At 39.0% G+C, this 20,000-nt stretch overlaps 1 protein-coding gene across 1 annotated transcript in view; it reads left to right on the top strand.

Annotated features, from left to right (window-relative positions):
• DOCK8 (dedicator of cytokinesis 8) overlaps positions 1-20,000 on the top strand; it is a 114,190-nt gene that overhangs the window by 290 nt on the left and 93,900 nt on the right. Inside the window, 3 exon segments of the mRNA XM_042447751.1 lie at positions 1-333; positions 15,274-15,376; positions 18,557-18,580. The exon segment at positions 1-333 is cut by the window's left edge and continues 290 nt beyond it. Of these exon segments, the coding sequence (XP_042303685.1) occupies positions 2-333; positions 15,274-15,376; positions 18,557-18,580 (459 nt within the window). The 5' untranslated portion in view covers position 1.

Here is a 20,000-nt window from a genome sequence, read left to right as displayed (position 1 = left end):
GATGCACCTGTGGGAAGGGAAGGCGAGCAGGGCCAGTAGCTTCTGTGGCCCCCTCTCCCTCCCTCCTCCTCCTCCTCTTTGGTCTGGGCGCTTTCGAGAGAGAGAGAGAGAGAGAAGGAAGGCTGGAAATGCGGAAGCTTCTGCCCTCAACCGACGGATCCTCCTCGGGCTCCCTTCGGCAGCAACTGCCACTCGGAGGAGCAGAGGAGGAGGGAAGGCAGGCAGGCAGCAGAGGCGTTGCCCTGGCGGGGCAGGGAGAGCCCCCGTCCCCCTCGCCTGCATGGCCACCCTGCCCTTCTCTGACAGGAGGGCCTTCGCTTTGAAAATCAACAGGTAAGGCAGTATACGTCTGTGTGTATATGTACTGGACACAGAGAGAGAGAGAGAGAAAGGACGGAGGACGCTCCCCTTGAAGATCGACAGGGGAAGTGGGGGTTACTGGTTGCATCTCTGTGTGTGTATGTTTGTGGGTATGTGTGTATATATATGTGTGTGTGTATAAATATGCATGTGTGTACACACACACATGTATATATATATATAGACACACACACACACACACACACACACGTGTGTAGATACACACACACACATCCAGACACACATGCACACACACATATATGCAGACATACACACACACACACACACACATATATATATATATGCCCACACATATATATCTATACACACACACATATATATATACAGGTACCACTTGTATATATATATACACATCTATATATGCACACATGTACTCACACGTATATACACACACACATATAAACACATGTGTGTAGATACACACACACATATCCAGACATACATATACACACACATATCCAGACATACACATACACACACACACACACATCTATGTATGCACACATGTACACACATGTATATACACACACATACACACATGTATACATATATATATATATATATACATACATGTATATATACATGCATGCACACACACACATGTATATGCAGACACACACATGAGAGAGCCAGCATGGTATAGTGGTTTGAGTGTTCAACTGTGACTCTGGAGACCAGGGTTCAAATCCCGACCCAGCCTTGGGTACCCACTGGGGTGACCTTGGGGTAAGGTCACACTCTCTCAGCCTCAGGGGGAGGCAATAGCAAACCTCCTCTGAACAAATCCTGCCAAGAAAGCCCCCTTTGTGATAGGGTTACCTGAGGGTCGCCATAACTGAAGGAACACAACAACAACAACACACATATCTATGGGAAAATCACTTCCTAAAAATGTGTTTCCCTCCAGCTGTTTACTGGCAGCACTGACTGAGGTGGTGCCTTCAGGGAGTGGAAATGACTTGTCTCTTGGGGTGTGTCTATACTGTGGACATCATGCGGTTTGGCACCACTTTAAGCGCTGTAGTTCCATCCTAGGGGATCTGTAGTTTCACAAGGTCTTTTACTTCTCTGCCAAAGAGTGCTGGTGCCTCACCAAATGACAAATCCCAGGATTCTGTAGGATCTGGGTGACTAGGTGTCCTCCTTTTCCAGGACACGTCTTACATTCCAGTTTTCTGTCCAGGAGGCATTTCAAAATGTCCTCCACTTTGAATAGGACTAAGAAGTATGGCTTGACATTTCTATGAGTGTTTCTACCTTTTTATTTTGTAATGTCCTCCATTCTCCTTGAATGCCCTACATCTCGTGGTGCCGTGTCCTCCTTTGCCGTTAGGACATCATTTTGCAGTGCGTTGACCTCCTTTGAAGTTAGGACATCTGGGCACCCTGTGTAGGATGGAGCCATGGTAATTAAAGTGGTGTCAAACTGTGTTATTTCTGCAGTGCAGATGCATCCTCTATCTACAGTTTACTTGCTGGGGTGTGGAGCAAGCTGCAGATTTTTGATAAGGGACATCCAGAGGTTGCTTTGCTTTTAAGGAGATCTTAGACTGAGGAAGCAATTGGCAAAACCACCTCTGAGTAGTCTTTGCCTAATTAAACCCAATGACATTCATACGGTTGTCATTAGTTGACAGGCATCTTGAAGGCACATACCCACAATATGAATTGAGAGGATAGTTTGCTGTCCCAAAACTGATTGCTTGACACTGGAGTAACTTCCAGATACAGCTTGAATTTGTGTGTATGGTTTGAAAACCTCACCTTGTGGGGAAAAAATGTTCCTATGTAGGAATGATTTGTATGGGAAGGCATTCATATTCATTGTAACTCTGACAAGTAGGAAACGTCAAGTGCTTGGTCAGAACTTGTTCTGAGCTTGTTCATAAATGGCAGTGAATTTCATGCCTTTGTGGTTAACAAGATTTCCCCCTTCGCTTGCCAAGAGCTGTGGGTGCAAACAACAATTCAAGAGTGGCCCAAAAGACACTAGTGACTATTGGAAACAACAATATACAGTACTACAGGCTACTCACAGGAGAACCCCAACTAAGGTCCGAAACACATTGCAGAAATAATCCCGTTGGAGACTGCTTTAACTGCCGTGGCTCAATTGTGGGAAGTGTAGTTTTGTCAGACATTTAGCCTTCTCTGTCAGAGAGCTCTGGTGCCACAATAAACTACAGTTAGCAGGATTTCCATAGCACTGGGCCAGGACAGTTAAAGCGGTCTCAAACTGGATTCTTTCTGCAATGTGTTTTGGACCTGTGGGAAAGATCTGCAGTTTCATGTTCTTTAACAACAGCAATACAGGCAGAAATTCAATAGGTACAGCTTTCCTAGGTCTGAATGATGTATATAGAACCATCTGCTAAATTTCCAACTACAGCATTGTAGGGGCACTTGGGTCTGCAGACTCAAGAGCTGGGACTTTCTGCCAGGGATAACAAATCACCTGCTGTCCTGCAGGATTTGCCCAGCACCAACTTATTGTTGAGCTCTCCCTGTAGGATCTTGTAATGTAAATTCCTTTGAGATACCTGGATCTTGAATGGGCATTTAATACCCTTTAACTTTACAAAAGACCTGGTCTTGTTGGAGATGAAAAATGCTAGAACTAGTTTGTTGATGTGTTCAACACAACTGTCTGCTCTTTCAGGACACACTTTGGAGACATGGCTAATGGGACTATGATGATGAGCTGCCGCACTTTGTTTGTAACTGTGCTATGTGTCATATGATGAAGATTCAGGAAATGTCTAAAATTAAAAACAAAAGCAAAACAAGTACACACACACACGCAATAAAAATAACCAGCATGGAGTAACAAATGCTAGCAGGAAGAAAAGACGCCAGATTCTTATCAGGTTAATTCTTTTTTCAAAATGTATTTTCACAATTGGAAGAAAGTCCCATTGATTTCAGTGGAACATAATCTCAAGTGACATGGTACATCTTTAAATGAAAAAAAAAAATGATCAAATACATTTACACTTTCTGATTGCATGTAATCTGCCTCACCATCAATAGCAATAATACTGACTGGGGATGAACAAATGTAATATTTGAATACATCCCTCATGTTGCTTTAAGTATATGATTCTAATTCTAGGGTGTTTTGCTTTGCAAACACTACTCAGAAAGAGTTTGCATAAAAAAACATGGAAAACGTTTAAGAATACTGTTGTTAGAAATCATGGATCCAGTTTACAAACCAGAGATTCTGGAGTGGTGACTTTGAAATCCTGCTCAAATATGTGGAAAACTTCTCAACTCTTCTTGTGTGACAGAGTTCAAACTTGTGGCTGATCTTTTCTTTGTGGGATTATTAGCACTGCTGGAAATAGGGTTATGCAAAGCTGGTTTGGAACAGGAAAATGAACAAAATACACTGATAACCCTTTTCAGGATTATTATCTAGGCTTACTAAAATATCCAGTGGTGGGCAACTGTTATTTTTTTTTCCTCCAGTTTTCCAGAGACTGGCACTGAATTTATGCCTGTTGGATACAATTCTTTCTTCCCTGAAAACGGTCCAGGGACGACTGCTTTGAATGGCCCTGCTCCAGGGGACATTTTCCTGCCCGCTCTGAGCTGTTTTAAGCCCAGGAGAGGTTCATTTATCATCAGGAGTTGACCCAGAGGTGAACACCTGGGTCACTTTCTATTGAAAAATGGTATCACCTGGGCCTAAAATGGCCTGTGAGGGGGCAAAAATGTGGCAAACTTATCCCCACATCCTTTAGGCATTTGGGAGCAAATAAATTAGGGGCTCGAGAGTTAGAAGAATGGTTCAGGACTGGGCAGCCACCTTTCCCTCCCACCTTTGCTTTGTAAAAACTGACTACCAAACAAATGTGAGCTACTTATTAATGTTGACTGATGTTAGTGCAGAGTTTGGGAATGTTTAGTTCTCCAGATGTTTTGGACTTCACTTCTAGAGGTCCTAAGCAGCATGGCCACTTATAAAATATTGTGGAAGTAGTAGTGTAAAACATTTGGAAAGTCAGAGGTTCCACCACCACCTGCTACATAGTGTATAATAGGTATATATTGTATATACTAGATACATACTATTATCCTTGATACATAGTGTTAATCTTATAGACAAAAAGGTGGACTATGCATTTAATCTTTTCCCCTCCCAATTTATTAAGATCAGTTGGTCAATTCAGAAAAGTTATATAGCACTGTTATGCAAGGATGACTATGCTGAATGCTTAAGATAGTGTAAAAATGGCATGTTTTGGTATTTGAGTGACAGTACAAGAAAACCTTCGGATTTTAAAAACCCTTGAACAAGCATCAATAAGATGGAAGACTTTCTTTCTTTAATGAAAGAGTAAATATCCAAGCCTGAGCAAGTGGAATTCTGTAGTCTTAGCCCCATTACCAAGCTGAAAGACAAAGCATCCAGGAGAGTAGACCTATTGGGCAAGTGACAAAAGTCCTTAGCTTGACTGTTGGGTAAAGCCAGAATTCTGCAGATGATGTAAATAACTTTTCCCAACCCCAGCTTCTAATAATAATAATCTTATTTGTACCCTGCTTTTTGTTAAAACAATCAAAGTGGCTTACAGTGTTAAAAAAATGAAACAGCAATATATACAAAGTATCCCCCTTAAAAAAGAATTAAACAATTTAGGATTAAAATTACATACATAATACATAAAACAGTTAAAACAATAACGGCGGGCAGAGTCATTATTTGGGGGATTCATTACATGGCCGAGTAGTAAAATAAAACTTCTGTGTTTCTTCCCAAAATTTCATTGTGAGTAAGTGTGTGTAATAACATTTTAAAAAATGGAAGTTCGGAACTACCAAACACTGAGGATAAATGTAAAGAAATAACTGCCCTGGGGCTATCTAGCTGGTTACTCTGCAGACTGTATGATTGGCTACATGTACTTTTAATAAGAGCCAGGCAAATCTCATCTTTGTGCTTCAATCCTAACATTTCTTTTGCTAAAGTATTTGCCCCAATGACAACATCCCCTTCCAACCCCTTCCTCTAAAAATTTCAGACTGCATTACTAGGTCATGCTTCTTTTTGTATGATCCAGAAACATACATAATCAAAGTTTCATACTAATAATATTATTCATGTTCATGGGGAATAATGAGGTGTGGAAAAGTCAGAAGTGAGAATGACTGACAGATGCAGGTTTTATCTTTAAGTTCCCATCAGATCTGATGAATGACAAAATGGCATCGCATAAATGGAAATACTTTTATTTGATTTGAAAACTACACTGTCAAGATGAAGATGAATGAATTATGTTAGACACTGCTTTTCGGCAGTGGACCCATTTTAGTACATAAGCTAAACTTTACTACATAACATTGAAGTCTTTGTGAAGTCGAAGGCTTTCATGGCCAGCATCCATAGTTTTTTGTGGGTTTTTGGGGCTATGTGGCCAGAAGAGTTTATACCTGATATCTGTAGCTGGCATCTTCAGAGAATGCTGGCATGGGGGGTAAAATGGTGTCCCCTATATTAAATGGCAAATTCAAGTTTGCTTTCTGGATTTTTTTTTTTAAATTTCAAGCCATGAATGGTTGAATCCATGGTTGCAGGATCTGTGGCTATGGAGGGCTGATTGTATATGTGACTGTGGCAAGCATATTAAAAGAGGAATGATAGGAGTTGGGATGTTGAGAACTTTCATCACAGCATCAGCTCTTGCAGAGCTCAGGTTTATGGCTGGTTGCTTGACAACAAGGAGATGGAGAGGAAGGAATAAAAGCCACAGTTTAGCAGAAGAAAAGAAGGAAGACCAGCGAGCGCAGCTGTCAGGGGTAAAAAAGAAAGAGGTGAAGTTTCACAAGGAATTAGCAGCTGCAGTCACACCTCTTCTCTCTGTGCCTCAAGCACAGGTGGGGTATAGGTCATGGCTGCAGAAGGTCCACAGCTGGGAAGAAGCTAAGTGGGGGGATGAGTGAGGAAATGTAGAGGAAGACAGTGAGGTAGCTTGGAGCTCTACCTGCAGTGGAACAAGCCTTTTGCCCTCCTCCTCTTTAATTAGCCAACGGGCCAGGGATGGACAGTGGGATTAGGATGACCCATGGGGAATGCAACAGGCTTGCTGCGTGGTATGTTATGTTGAGTTATGCTGGTCCTGAAGAACATCTGTCTGCTTTGGTCTTGATTTGATGCAATTGGGAGCCTAATTCTGAGGAATTCACTTTGGATTTGACACCAGTCCTATGCAGCTTACCTCATCCTATGGCCCTGTCTCCCTGGGACCTTTATTTTAATGTTGGGACTGGTCCTGTGCATTATTCTCCAGCTATGGACCTAACACCTGGGCCTGTTCCTGAAACATTCACTGATTAGAGGAGCCCACTTTCCACATCCCAGGGTCTTGAGTTGTACTGAAAGAAGAAGCCCCTGCCAGTGTGAGTGTGGGGTGAGGGAAGACAAATCAATAAGAGATCAATAAATTATTTCTTCGTGGATGAACCTGGTAGTTCCAATACACCCTTCCCACCTGGAAGAGGCAGCCTATGCCACAGAGTTACATTACAAAACCACAGGACATAAAATGTAGCAGTTTTCCTGCGCTTGTGCATAGCAGTAAGCTACATTTAAATTCTGGGAGACTAGACAGACACTTGAAACCTGTGAACTGTATGTAAAGTCACTATTTTTTCCCTATAGTGTAAATTCTTTTTAGAATGTTTTATTTTAGTTGAAAGAGATAATGTAGAAATGCACCAAAGCATTATTGATTGTAGGAACAGATTCGTTTTAGAATGCTGTGTGGCTGCCATTACTGTAAATTTTCCTTCAATACAGGTCGAATCTCTCTTACCCTAAAATGATCCTCATGGGTCCCTGAGATAGTGGCACTTTTGCTTTCTGATGGTTCAGTGTACACAAACTTTGTTTAATGCACCAAATTATTAAAAATATTGTGTATAAAATTAACTTCAAGCTATGTGTATATGAAACATAAGTGAATTTCATATTTAGACATGGGTTCCATCTCCAAGATATCTTGTTATGTATATGCAAATATGCCAAAATCTGAAAAACTGAGAAATCCAAAACACTTTTGGTCCCAAGTATTTTGGATAAGGGAGACTCAACCTGTATTTGCCTGAGTCACCACTACTAGTGGTTCCCATGTCAGTGTGGCAGTGAACCCATTTCAGATTTTAATCTGAACTTTAAAAGGGGTATACAAGAGCTGGTTTGCATGTAAGTGTATTATGCGGATTGCTGTGGATATTTGCACATTCACATTGATGGTTGTCTTCACTTTTCTGTGCAAATTTGCATCTATTCACATCTGTTGACCCCCCCCCCCCAAATGCACACCATCTGAATCCACGTGATGGAAATCGCTGATCACATATGCGGTAATGCATATTTCTGCATATTTCTGTGGATACTTTGGTAAAAGACATGAAGCCCTTTTCTGCAGAGTTGAAGGAATTTTTCTGGGAGGATCCCCCAAAAGCCAGAACTCCTGCAAAATGTGTGTGGCTGGATCACATTCTATTAGACTGGAATGAGGAGGTTTTTTTTAACTCTGTAGACTAGTCCCAAGATGCTGAACCTGTTTGTAGGACAGAGTTCAGTACGTTAGAGAGCGCTTCTAAAGTTGAGCTGAAACTTGAAATGAGTTCATTGCCCTGCTGACATAGAAGTAATCAGCCACAACTGCTAACTGCTAGGAAAAATTTAACTCTATGGAATGCAGCCCTATAAGGCTGTGATTCTCATACAGTGGGACAGGAACCCTGGAGGGGCATGAGACTTGGCGGCCCTGATCCCTCCGCCTCCACTTTGCAAACCTTTTGTGTCCTGGATGAAAAGAGAAAGACAAGGAGGGTGCTTGGAGTCTCTGCCTGAGGGAGGAGGAGGAGATCTATTTCCTTATAAGATATAAAAATATGAATATACATGAGTGTGTGAATGAAAATACATAAACTAAACAAAATATTTTTATTCATATACTATATCAAATATATGTGTGTGTGTGTGGGTGACATTCAGATATAGATGTAAAAGGGGTCACAAGGATAAAAGGTCTGAGAACCACTGATATAAATAAATATATAAAGACATGGATATACTAGCAGTTAATTTACCCCCCCCCCCCCCCCACACCCACATTAATCCCTCTACTTATTCTTCTTTAGTTGCCTCCAGTTGATGACACTAATGAATTATACTGGAAAACTGTGCCACAACTAGTGATTTATTTACCACTAATATTTTCCATTGCACTTCTAAACAGAGGGAATATTACCTTCCTGGTTATAAAGTCTGGGCCTCTGCAAAGGGAGGCTCAACACTTGGAGGCCTTGATCCTCCTCCTCTTCCCAAACTTTTTTATATGTGTTAAGACATTGAATTTACTTAAGTCAAATTGTTCTAATTTGGATGATGTTATTTCCTTATAAAATGTTACAATATGAATATACATGAATGTGTGAATAAAATGTGAACACTAAACAATATTTTTATTCATAAATTATGTTGAGTGGGTGGGGCACAACCTTCGCATGTAGCTGTAAAAGGTAGTCACAAAGGTAAAAAGTTTGAGAACCACTGCCATAAGGCATAGTATGCATGGATTGTACTTCTCATTTGGAAAATTGATACACTGCATAAAATTAGCATTTTAAACAACAATTGAAAGGGTAATGATGGTACCTTAACTTTAATAGAATATCCCTGCAAGTGATGTTTTGAATGACAAAAGCATAAGAGACAATCTTTATGTAAAATATGTGGAGGAAAGAGTTATATTCTTTGTATGGTGAAGGGCCCTTGATTAATTTTAAAAAATCCAACAAATGTACAATCTCATGAAGAAATCATAAGTAGAAGAGTGAATGACAGGGGTGTTACTTTGCTTATTCAGCAGTCAACTATGCTTCTAGTAACTATGAGGTCTAAGAAACAATCATGAATACTTTATCAACACAGCTGGTTTTTTTAATTAACCTTGAATCTATCCAAGGTATTTTTGAACCCAATTTTTGCAGAAGGCCCATTAATAATAAAATTGGGAAAATAGCTTTGAAATAATTTTAAGCTAGTGGAGAAAAAAAGGTTAACAAAGTGTCATGGGTGAGAGGTCGAGGACAACTCATAAAAACCTTGCTGTTATGTACGCAACAACACAGTGAAGTAGTCTCTGAATAAAGGGAGTTCTTTTTAAAATTTTCAATGGTAAAGTGAATGTAGGCTATCCCAGACTATTGCAGACAGTCAAGATTAAAATATTTAATTCCCAGTTCTACATTTGTATGCGTTCAAGACAATTGCACAGACATAGTTCCCATAAGGCTCTACCCTTATCAAGGCAATGAGATAGGATGAAGCATCTCCCTCAAGAAGATGATTTTGGGTCCAGTAGGAGGTAACAGTGGCTGGCCTTTTTGGCAGACAACATTAACAGGAACTTCCAGTGGCTAGCCTCTCCAGGAGGCAGTATCTCCTTGAGGTCACAGTAGCTAGCGTCTTTTCCTTAGGCAGGCTGCATCTGCTTGGGGATGCATTGGTCAGTCTCTCATTGTAGTAGGTAGCAGCAGCAGCAGCAGCATGTGGATACAATGTCTGTCTGTCTGTGTCTTTTCCTCTCCCACACTGGAGCAATGGCAGAACCAGAGGTAGAAGGTTAGTCTTTTTCTTCTAAAAGAAGGGAGCAAAAGTGTATGATTGGTATGGGCTCACGACTGAAACTGTCAGCAAAGTGTCAGAGAAGCAGCAGGTAGGCAAACACTCTATTTGTTAAACCAGTGGTACTCAGTCTTTTTACTCTTGGGACCCCCCCCCCTTCCATCTACATGTGGACGTCACACCCCATTGACATATTTGATGGATAAAAATAGTTTATTTATTTAGTGTGCATATTTTTATTAGGACATTCATGTATATTCATATTTTAACATTTTTATGAGGAATTAGCATCATTCAAATTAGAAGAATTTTATTTAAGTAAACTCAATATTTAACTCAAGTGTAAATTTTACACACAAAGTTTGAGAGAAGGAGGAAGAGGGATCAGGACCTTCAAGTCTCTCATCCCCCTTGAGCAGGGATGATGGGAGTTGTAGCTCTTCACCTCTGGCTCGAACTCACCACCTTGTTACGCACCGGCACTGACCAGTTTTGGTCAGTGGTTAAAGCTTTGCTCTAAAGCAGCAGAGTTACAGAGAATAGGCTGAAGACCCTGACAAACTCTCCAAGCCTTCTCACTCTTGCTTCCACAGAAGTCTTCACACTTCTTCAGGATCCAGCTGGCTCTTGTATCTTCACCCAAGACACCAGACAACTCAGTAGTCTTATATAAAAGATCTACTTTATTCTACTATATACAGCTCCAAAACTATCCAACACAACTCCTCACTACTATCCACTACTACTACCCACAAAATACATTGGGATTCATAGCCATTATTATAGTCATTGGAAAATACCACCCACACTTGTCAGTTTCCACCCAGTGGGCGTGTATATCCACTCTCATTGGTTCTCTTGGTTCATCCCATAATTAATGATTTCATCATTTCACCTTGTCCACTTTAACAATTCTCAGGTGTGTTCAATTATCCACTTTGCATTTCTGTCCTTGGCATTTAAGACTTGTTAATTGCATTACCTTTTACACCTGTGTGGCTCCTAATTGCTTCTGCTGAGTCATCCTGACTCTCACATACAAGTTTTATTTCTTTGACTGTATATCCCATGTTGCATTTTCCTTAACAACTCTGGTGTCCCTCTGAAGGTCCCGTCCCACTGAGTTAGACAGTGTCTTACAGTGAATGCCTCTGGACAGCCTGGTACAAAAAGAAGCAGAGATAATGCAGGTAGGCGTAAGGATGTTGACAGCACCCGTGTAATTACAGGGTGACAAATTTTAGAGTCTGTTAGAGCTAGGCACAATTTGAGAGACAAATTCAAAATAATAAAGGGGGGGAACTCAAGCCAGGGTATGATAATCTAATTGAAATAACAAGATTTGTATTCTGATCTCCAAGCCATTTAGAGATTAAAGGCTAGAATTATGCCTGGAAACACTGGCAGTAAAAATGCTAGAATGCCAACAAATTATGTACAGCATGGTGGGTTCCAGTTAAGATCCTGGGCATTTTATTCTAAGCCAATGACTCTCAGTCTTTGGTCTTTCAGATGTTTGGACTTTACTTACCAGAATTCTTGACCATTGGCCAAGGCAGGTGGAGCATCTGGAAGCTGAAGTCCAAAACATTAAGAGGTTGCAAACACCTGTTCTAAACACTTTAAATCTGAATTCTCTTCAGGGTCAGTCCAGAGTGAATGCATTACCACAGAAAAATGGACTGACTGAAGAAACACAACAATCCTCAAATCATATTTTTCCATCTTTGGTTTATGAGGCTATCCTTAAAATATTAATGTCAAGATATCGTATTTTTTTATGGTGAAACTGCAACAGACACAAAGTCCTTTGCCAATACAAACTGCTTAACAAGAGAATAAGGGCAGAAAGTAAAAGGAATAATTTCATATCCTCCTGCTTCTTAGTGTAATAGTTGATTTGAAGCCCCTTGTGTGTGTTGTTTAAAGAAGTGATTCTGATGTAATTACAGTCATTATGAACTGTCCAATTCATTGGCATTAGGAGGAATGTTTACTCCTCCAGCAATGCTAGCTATAAAAGAATTATACTATAGGAAGGGAGGAAAGGTTATTTTGCTCAGAGAATGAATGAATGATCTTCTTATGAAGGAAAAGAGAACCAAAGATGAACACTTATATCCAAATTGTTCTAACTGAATTCATTCCTTGGCACTCCCCTTTTTGTACAGTGGGGCTGGGGGGGGACTTAGGGAGGCACAGATCCTTATAACCCATGAAACTAACCGCTGATCATGAAAAGTAAGAAATTGCTGGTAAAGTACTATATTTATTCCTTGGCTTGTATTATATTTTGCTTTCCAACTATTTATGGCTGTCACTCAAAGCATTAGCTGGCAAGGTGGGGAGACCCATATATACATCTCAGACCAGGTTGGTTGTAACAAGATTCTGTTGAATCAGAAGAACAAGACTTACATAACTGGTCCTCTCTACTTGGACGATTTAATGGAAGAAACATCTGTAGTAACAATTTCCCTAGGCAAGGCACTGGCCACCATCACAGGCCAGGAGTGAGTTTGATCACCAGTGAAGCATTCCCCCCTGCCTCCCTAGTTACGCTTGCCACATTTTTCAAACTGCAAGATGACAGACAGTGCTCTTTCTGTCCCCAGGTCAGGTCTAGATTATCTGGCACACATGAGGCACTCCTATATAAAGCCTCTTTCTTTATGTAAGTGTGGGCCTCTTGTGAAAGATCTTGCAAGAACTCAGAGCTCTTACAAGAGATCCTCCTCTTGTGAGACCTGAGATGGGCTTTATGTAGGCTGCCTTATATGCTATATGCCTTTGTCATTTGGGTCTCTGCAGCTGAAAACAGGAAGAGCAGGCAGTAGCTGCACTTGCAACCAATGGACCCCTGCAGCATTTGGTATGTACTGTAATTTCAGCCATTTTGTTCCATACCAAATGCTATGGGGTTACAAGTGACCTAAAACACACACAGGCCATCACAAGGATGACAATTGTCCCCTGCATCTTGCACTGCTCCACATACCTGGTTTAGATAAACAGGCATATGCCAGGACAGGTGGTTGTCTAACACATCCCTGCCAGAGCATCTCAGTTCCAAAAAACTCTCTCTGATCTAGACATTTGGAAATACTGTAGATGGCTCAGACTGCTGACTTCTCTTCCCCTGGTCTATGTTGCTCCTGCAACCCAATCCTCCTCTTCCTCCTCCAATACCAGCCCTACCACCCTGTGGAAATGGAGAAAAGGTATAAGTGCTCCTATAGAATCCCCCATAGTGGTCCTGCCAACAAGAAGCAATAGTGCATTAGTTCTCATGGAGACACGTCTCCTTAACACCCTAATTAACACTAATTTAACCCTACTTGATAGGAGGATGGGATAACAGGCATACCTCTCCTTTTAATTTTGAGAAAGGACCAGTGAGAGATTTTCAGGGCTGAGTTTTAGGATCCTTAAGCATTTGAAGACTACTCTTTTGCTTTCCGCAAGACAGTAGACTCAGCTGTCTCTTAGGGTATTAAAAATTCTGTTTCCATTCATAAAGCTGCTGGAGGTAGCAGTGGAAAGATGTCTGATTAATGTTTTTAAAGTATTTTTTTTAAAAAATGAAAAAGTAGGTTTGAGACAGAACATAAAAATGGTCTTGTCCATTATGGAGCATAATAACTAAATACTGTATTTTATTATTTGTTAAAACCAAATTTAACTAATTTTATTATTAGTTAAAATTCATCTGGAAGAGTGTAGCTGTCTGTTTAGAGGCCTCATCTAGATTATGCTTTAACTTTTTTATGTCAGAAGTCATTTCATTGTGAAAGAGGAGGCAGATTCTTCTATGTCAGGGGCCAGTTACTTTCTGGATCACAGCTGTAGTACAAAAAGTAACATTTCCAAGTTTTGGCTCAGATATAACCTTGCCGCAACAGCCTGGTTAGCCCTAAACTTCAAAAAATGAGAGAAAGCACATTGTGATCCCAGCCCCTAACCAAGAACTGCTAGCCCCATCCCAAAGAGGTTACCAAATTGACTGCCAAACCAGATTACATTTATTTGATTCCCTGTGGTGTCCAGTAGTAGTGAAATTCTACTTTTTGTTCTTTATCCTGTCTTTACAGTACAGTACATATAAAATTGTAGTTATTTTTCCCCAAAACACAGAAAAGTATTTACTTCTGAATAATAAAATAGAAAATGCTTATGCTCTTTTAAACTGGTACTTCATACATCCTATTTATTTTCACTGTGGTCTCAGGCAGTCTTCCTCAAGTTGGTATTCTCTAAGCGGATGACAGCTCCCATCATTCTCAACTAACCACACATGTAGACCACACATCTGACAACCACAGTTTGAGGACAGCTGGTCTTGGGAATCTCATTTGATTGTATTAATCAATTTCTGCATTCATTGTTGCTATCAAGTGCTTATATATCTAATGATAAAATGAAAGATGTAGCTATGTTTGTCTGGATCAGTATGAGAATATGTTAGCATATTTGAGGCTAACAGAGAGAAAGAAATTGGTAGCATAAGCTTTTGTAGACTTAATATATCTATGACTTCTTTTGCCCGTCACTGTTGTTTATCTGTTAGAAGCTAAGGCATACTTTTATTCCTGTTTCCTCTCTCAATATCTTATCCTGAGGATATTCATGAGATTTTTTTGTGAAAATCTAAAAGGGTGATTTTCCTATGCCTTCTGTTTCTGCTCTGCCTTTTCTTTCAGATTTATAGTAAGGGTAGGTAACTGGCAAAATTTGAGGGGACCTGAGAAGGCCACATTGCCCCATAGCATCTGTGAAAATTGATGCCCACCCAGACAATCTCTCCATGTTTTGGCCTTCTCTGAGCCATTTGAGAACAAGGAGAGGTCTTTTTTTCTTTTTGCAAAATAATGTGTTGAAAATCAGGTAATTTCCTAATAGAAAAAAGGCTTCCCTGGCCCTAAAATAAATATAATGGCTGGTTTAGTAATTGCCCCTATGCTTTCTATAGGGCATTTGGAAGCATTTCCTTTTTTTTTTTTTTAAATGTGGATCCTATAGTTCACAAAAACAACCTGTGGGTACCTGTGGCCCATGGACTGCACCTTTGCCCCATCCTACCTTATAGACATTGAAAGTCTACTTGATTTACACTGTTGTGAACTCATTATGCTTTATTAATATGGTTTAAATATTCCCTGTTGCATCTTGATAAGTGAACACTAAGAGAATGTGGATATTACAATCTAATTTAGGAATGACTGGTACCTTCTTTCCTTTTTATATTAAAGGCATTCCTCAGCCGACATTCGAAGGCAGTTTGTAAATCAACCAAACATTGGACAATTCCCTCAGCGAAGTATCAGTACCCCTGGCTTCTCTACTGCTCATCTAGTAAGTATAGAGTTTGCTGTGTGTTTTTGTTATCTGTGAGATTAATCCCAGTTACTATGGGCAAAGATAACAATATCTTTACAAGTCCTCGATGTTTTACTATAACTTAGTCCTAAATTTTTCCCTCTTCCTTTTAAAAAATAACTTGTTCTTACAACTCTGCATATTCTATTTGTTTCATGCAACATGTACAGGTTTATATTAAATATGTCAAGCTAGGCAAAGGGTTGTAGGTTTATTTTGCACACTGTGCTATGCAGGCTGCAATTATACGTACATTTACTCATTTATGGTCTCATTCCCACCACAAAATAAATAGTTTTTTGAGTTGAATCGATGAAGTAATTTAGCTCTAAATAGACATTCACGCTATTCAAACCGTGGTCGAACCTACCTGTTTCAGTTTAATCCACTTCCTGTTCACATTCACTGATGTATCGATTCCACATGGAGTTGCCTCACAGGGGTGAACATGCTACAGGAACTGAATCAAATAGACAGAGCATGTTCACACTTGCGTTGAATCGATTCATTTCAAAAGAAGTGGTGAATTCCACATATTTGGAAGAACCAGTTTAAATGGGTTTAGTGTTGTGCCCCCCTCACCAAACTGTGCCAGAAATTCAGTGCAAGTGTGAACAAGGGCCATTTAAACCAGTTCAGATTGGTTTGAAAACTGATTTATTATGTAGTGGGAATGAGGCCCCATTTAATTTCTGTAGGGTATAGAGAAATATGCATAGCAATGTACAAAAGAACCACATTGGTCTTTGTACCCTCCTGATAACACAAGTTTAGAAAACCATTGTTACGTATGATTATGTTGATTAATACTGAGAAGCTGTGGTTAATTCTTATTGACCACTACAGAATCACTCCAGCATTGCTGTGATGTTGTGAATTCTGTGCAGATTTACCTTTAAGATAAAAAAAATATTTAGGATTTTCAAGGTAGATCTGATGAAATGCACAATTCTACTTATTTATACTCTTATTTATTAATTTAGAATGAGTACAGAACTTAAATGGGAAAGAAACAAAATAATATTGGTTGCAGTTTCAAAGTTACAGAATGATGTTTAATGGTATCACTTGTTCTGTGCAGTCGTACATAATTATTCCTGTCTAAAATAATTCCTTAGAGCTTCCCTTTTTCTGCACTGATTTGATAATTTTTTGAAATGAGTTACAGTCTTTCAAAATAGCTGATCTGTTTCTAAAAAGTAATCTCCTTCTCAAAGCATTAAAATATCTCTTATTGTTCAGAGGTTAAAAAAAATCTTAAAGTACTTGCAAACAGTAAGGTGACTGTGATGATTGCATGCAGAATTTTGTTGAGCATAATGAGATTTTAAGACCTTTCAACTACCTTTTCATAAGAATATTCAGGTGACTTGAAAGCTATAGTTCTGAAAACTGGTGTACTGTAAGAAGTGTAAACTTCCTGTCTGCCAAAGCTCACCACCAACGTTTTTGCTCACTTCCTCAATCTGTGAAGTGGTGGTGGTGGTGAACTCGCCCTTTGCTGGTTGCTCATTGGAAGGAGGAAGTTTGTCTCTTGCCCTCAAAAAAAATGTTGTTGGGGTTTTTTTTGTCAAGAAGCTTGCATTTTGTTTCCTTTCTCTGCCATTTTGAGGGTTGTCACATGTTTCATGCTGCTTGTTGCACCATACTGAGAAGGTATGTTTGTTGTGAGGGATTTGTAACTATTTTGTAGGATGCTGAATTTGACTTTCATTAGATAAACCATGATGCCTTAGCAGGATAGCAGTTCTGAACTGGCTGAATTTATCTTCTCTTTAACAGTTGATTACAAATACTCTTTCACAAATTAATCATTCTTATCATTTTTGTTTGCAAAAATTAGAAGGGAAAAGCATGCTGTTTAAATGTAAAATGTATGCAAAGTTCACTTAGATGGTCAGAATGCTTGATTCTATATTGCAACTTAACTTTTTTTCTTTGAATAATCAGGAAATACTATTTTGTTTGCAAAAATCATGTCCTGTTATTAGTGAAGAAACATGGTATGACCTGTTCTTATCTATTCACATGCACTTTTAAATTACAATTATTAATCAAGAACATATTTGCAAATGAATCTGTGATCAGGTACACAATTGTTGATAGGAAAAAAATCCAGAGAAAGTGGCTATAGTCTGGAAAAGCTGATGCCACAGAATATTTGGTATATTATACTTAATAAATGTATAATACACTTAATAAGGGAGTGCTTTGATACTCTCATATTAAGTGTATTTTTTGGCATATCACACTTCACTAACATAAATGAGCACACTCTTGTCTTTAGTTACACTTAGGGCCTTGTTGACATTTGAGACAAAAGATGTCTTTGGTTTCATTTAGATGACATGTCTCATTGACTTAAAGGGGGTTTAAGCCTGAGGAGTCAAGTGTATGTGTCTGATGGTATAGCTATATTAGTCTTTTGCAGCAAAAACAATTAAGTACCTGCCCCATGGCACCTTAAAGGTGAAAAGATTTATTATAGCATTAGCATTCATTAATTTAACTGAATGTTTTGAAGTAAAATATTTCTTCAGTAACTTCCTGTGATATACAAAAAACAGTTAAAAGAGGCACATGTGATTCAAAGTTTATGTTCACCTGAGGAACTGTCAGACTATGAAAAAAATACTCTGCAGTATGGCATACCATTGGGATCTTTTGACTTCCAAATTCTTTGCAAAGCTGCAGATATCTGAAGCTATTAAAAAACTTCAGGTGATGTTACACTTCCCCCACTAAGAAGGTCTGTGATCACCCTATTTTTGACAAGCAGCGACAGAGAATTAAAATGGTATTTTTGCACATCCTTCCTCATGATAACATCTCATAAAGTATGTTGAAGAAAATGGACACAGTGAAATGTTTGCGGGTTTAAATATAAGTATAATGAAATGTTTGTTAAGGAATTTGAAAAATAAGTTGTTCATTGTATACACCATAATTGTCACCTCAAGAATATACACACTGAGCTGTTAAAAAAATAGAAGTCAGAAAGAAAAATGTAAAGATAATAAATGAAAAATTGAAATGATGCTTGGGGTAGAACTAGCATTTTAATGCAAAGCTATCTCAGAATGGGGGATTTTAGAGTTCTCCAATACCAAGAGACTATCATACTGATGCTTTTTCCAGAGTTTAATTTAAGCCAAGCCTCAAAAGTACTTAGCCTTAAAATTTATATGATTTTTTGAGTGACAAGCAAGGATAGAGGAGCCATATTTCTACTACCACCCCCAGTCAACAAGGGCTGCAACCCCACAAGCAAAATTTTAAAACAAAACAAAACACCCCAACAGCTCTTTAAACCCAGAAAATACAAGCTGTTTTGCTTTAAAACCAGGTGGATGGGAAATGTACATCTTGTTTCAAAGCAGAAGTGCTTGTTTTAAATGGGCTTTGCCAACATATCACCAAATGTTACCAACATGACACAAATGTAAAGCATAAGTGTTGTTTTAGATGCCATGGCAGGTTCAACAGCATCTACAGGGAGGTGCAAAAATGGCCAAACTCCCCAATTTATCTTGCAGGCTATCTGTTTCCCACATCTGCTTTGAGGATTTCACACTCACTACTTGTTCTGAAACCCTTCCCTCAAACATATCAAGGGGTTTTTCTAATCATTGACAATTTTTCTGGTTAGATTACAAATCCATCTCTATCCCATCACAGTTTTGTTGTTCTTTACAGCTTCCTAGCACTCATAGCTGTTTGAAAAGAAATGTTTTTCAGAACAGATACAGTCCACCCTTCTTATACACAGATTTTTATATATGGATTCAAGCATCCACAGTTTGAAAATGTTCAAAAAAAGTATAAATTTCAAATACCAAGCCTTGATTTTCCATTTTTTATAAGGGACACCATTTTGTTATGTCATTATATTTAATGGGACTTGAGCATCCATGCATTTTGTTATCCACGGGGGATCTTGGAACCAAACCCCAGTGTATAACAAGGGTCCACTGTATTTGCTTTTAGCATAGCAGCTGGCACTGCTTCCTTCCACATTACTCTTTATTTTCCCAAATTGTCCCATTGTTCACTTTTCATGGGAGCATCCAGAAGACGAGAAAACAATTTTTTAATATAAAACAGAATTACAGGATCAGCAAGTTTAGTGTAGCTAGGCAAAATGCTATTGAAGATTATAAGGGCCATTCTGCCTTTAATTAGGGATTTCTTACTTGCATATACTGTATGTACTTGTACTTTTAATTTTAATCAGAAGTAGTGTTATTTTGTTAGTAATGATAAGGGGAATACTGTGAAAAGAAAAGAAATAACAAAACGCTTATTCTGAGACAGAAACTGAATTATTAATATGCAGTTAACAATCTGTTAATTTCTGATTGCCCATAGTGCTGAACAGGAAAAAATAAAACTGTCTGATATTGCATGGAGGAAGCTTTAAATTAATACTGTAGAACACTATTGCAGAATGGAATATACTTTTGAATAAATTTTGTAGTTGAACCCTGGCCTTGGATAAAGACACTACAGGATTTTATAGGGTTGCATTAAGTGTTATGTGAACACAGAATTTCAAGCTGATTGCTGAGAAGAAAAGCTTCAGTAGTAAGGATGTGAAGAA

Source organism: Sceloporus undulatus, chromosome 2 (genome assembly GCF_019175285.1).
Source record: "Sceloporus undulatus isolate JIND9_A2432 ecotype Alabama chromosome 2, SceUnd_v1.1, whole genome shotgun sequence".
Lineage (NCBI taxonomy): Eukaryota > Metazoa > Chordata > Lepidosauria > Squamata > Phrynosomatidae > Sceloporus > Sceloporus undulatus.
The sequence above is the reverse complement of the archived record's forward strand: the minus strand, read 5'-3'. Positions and strand labels throughout refer to the sequence as shown.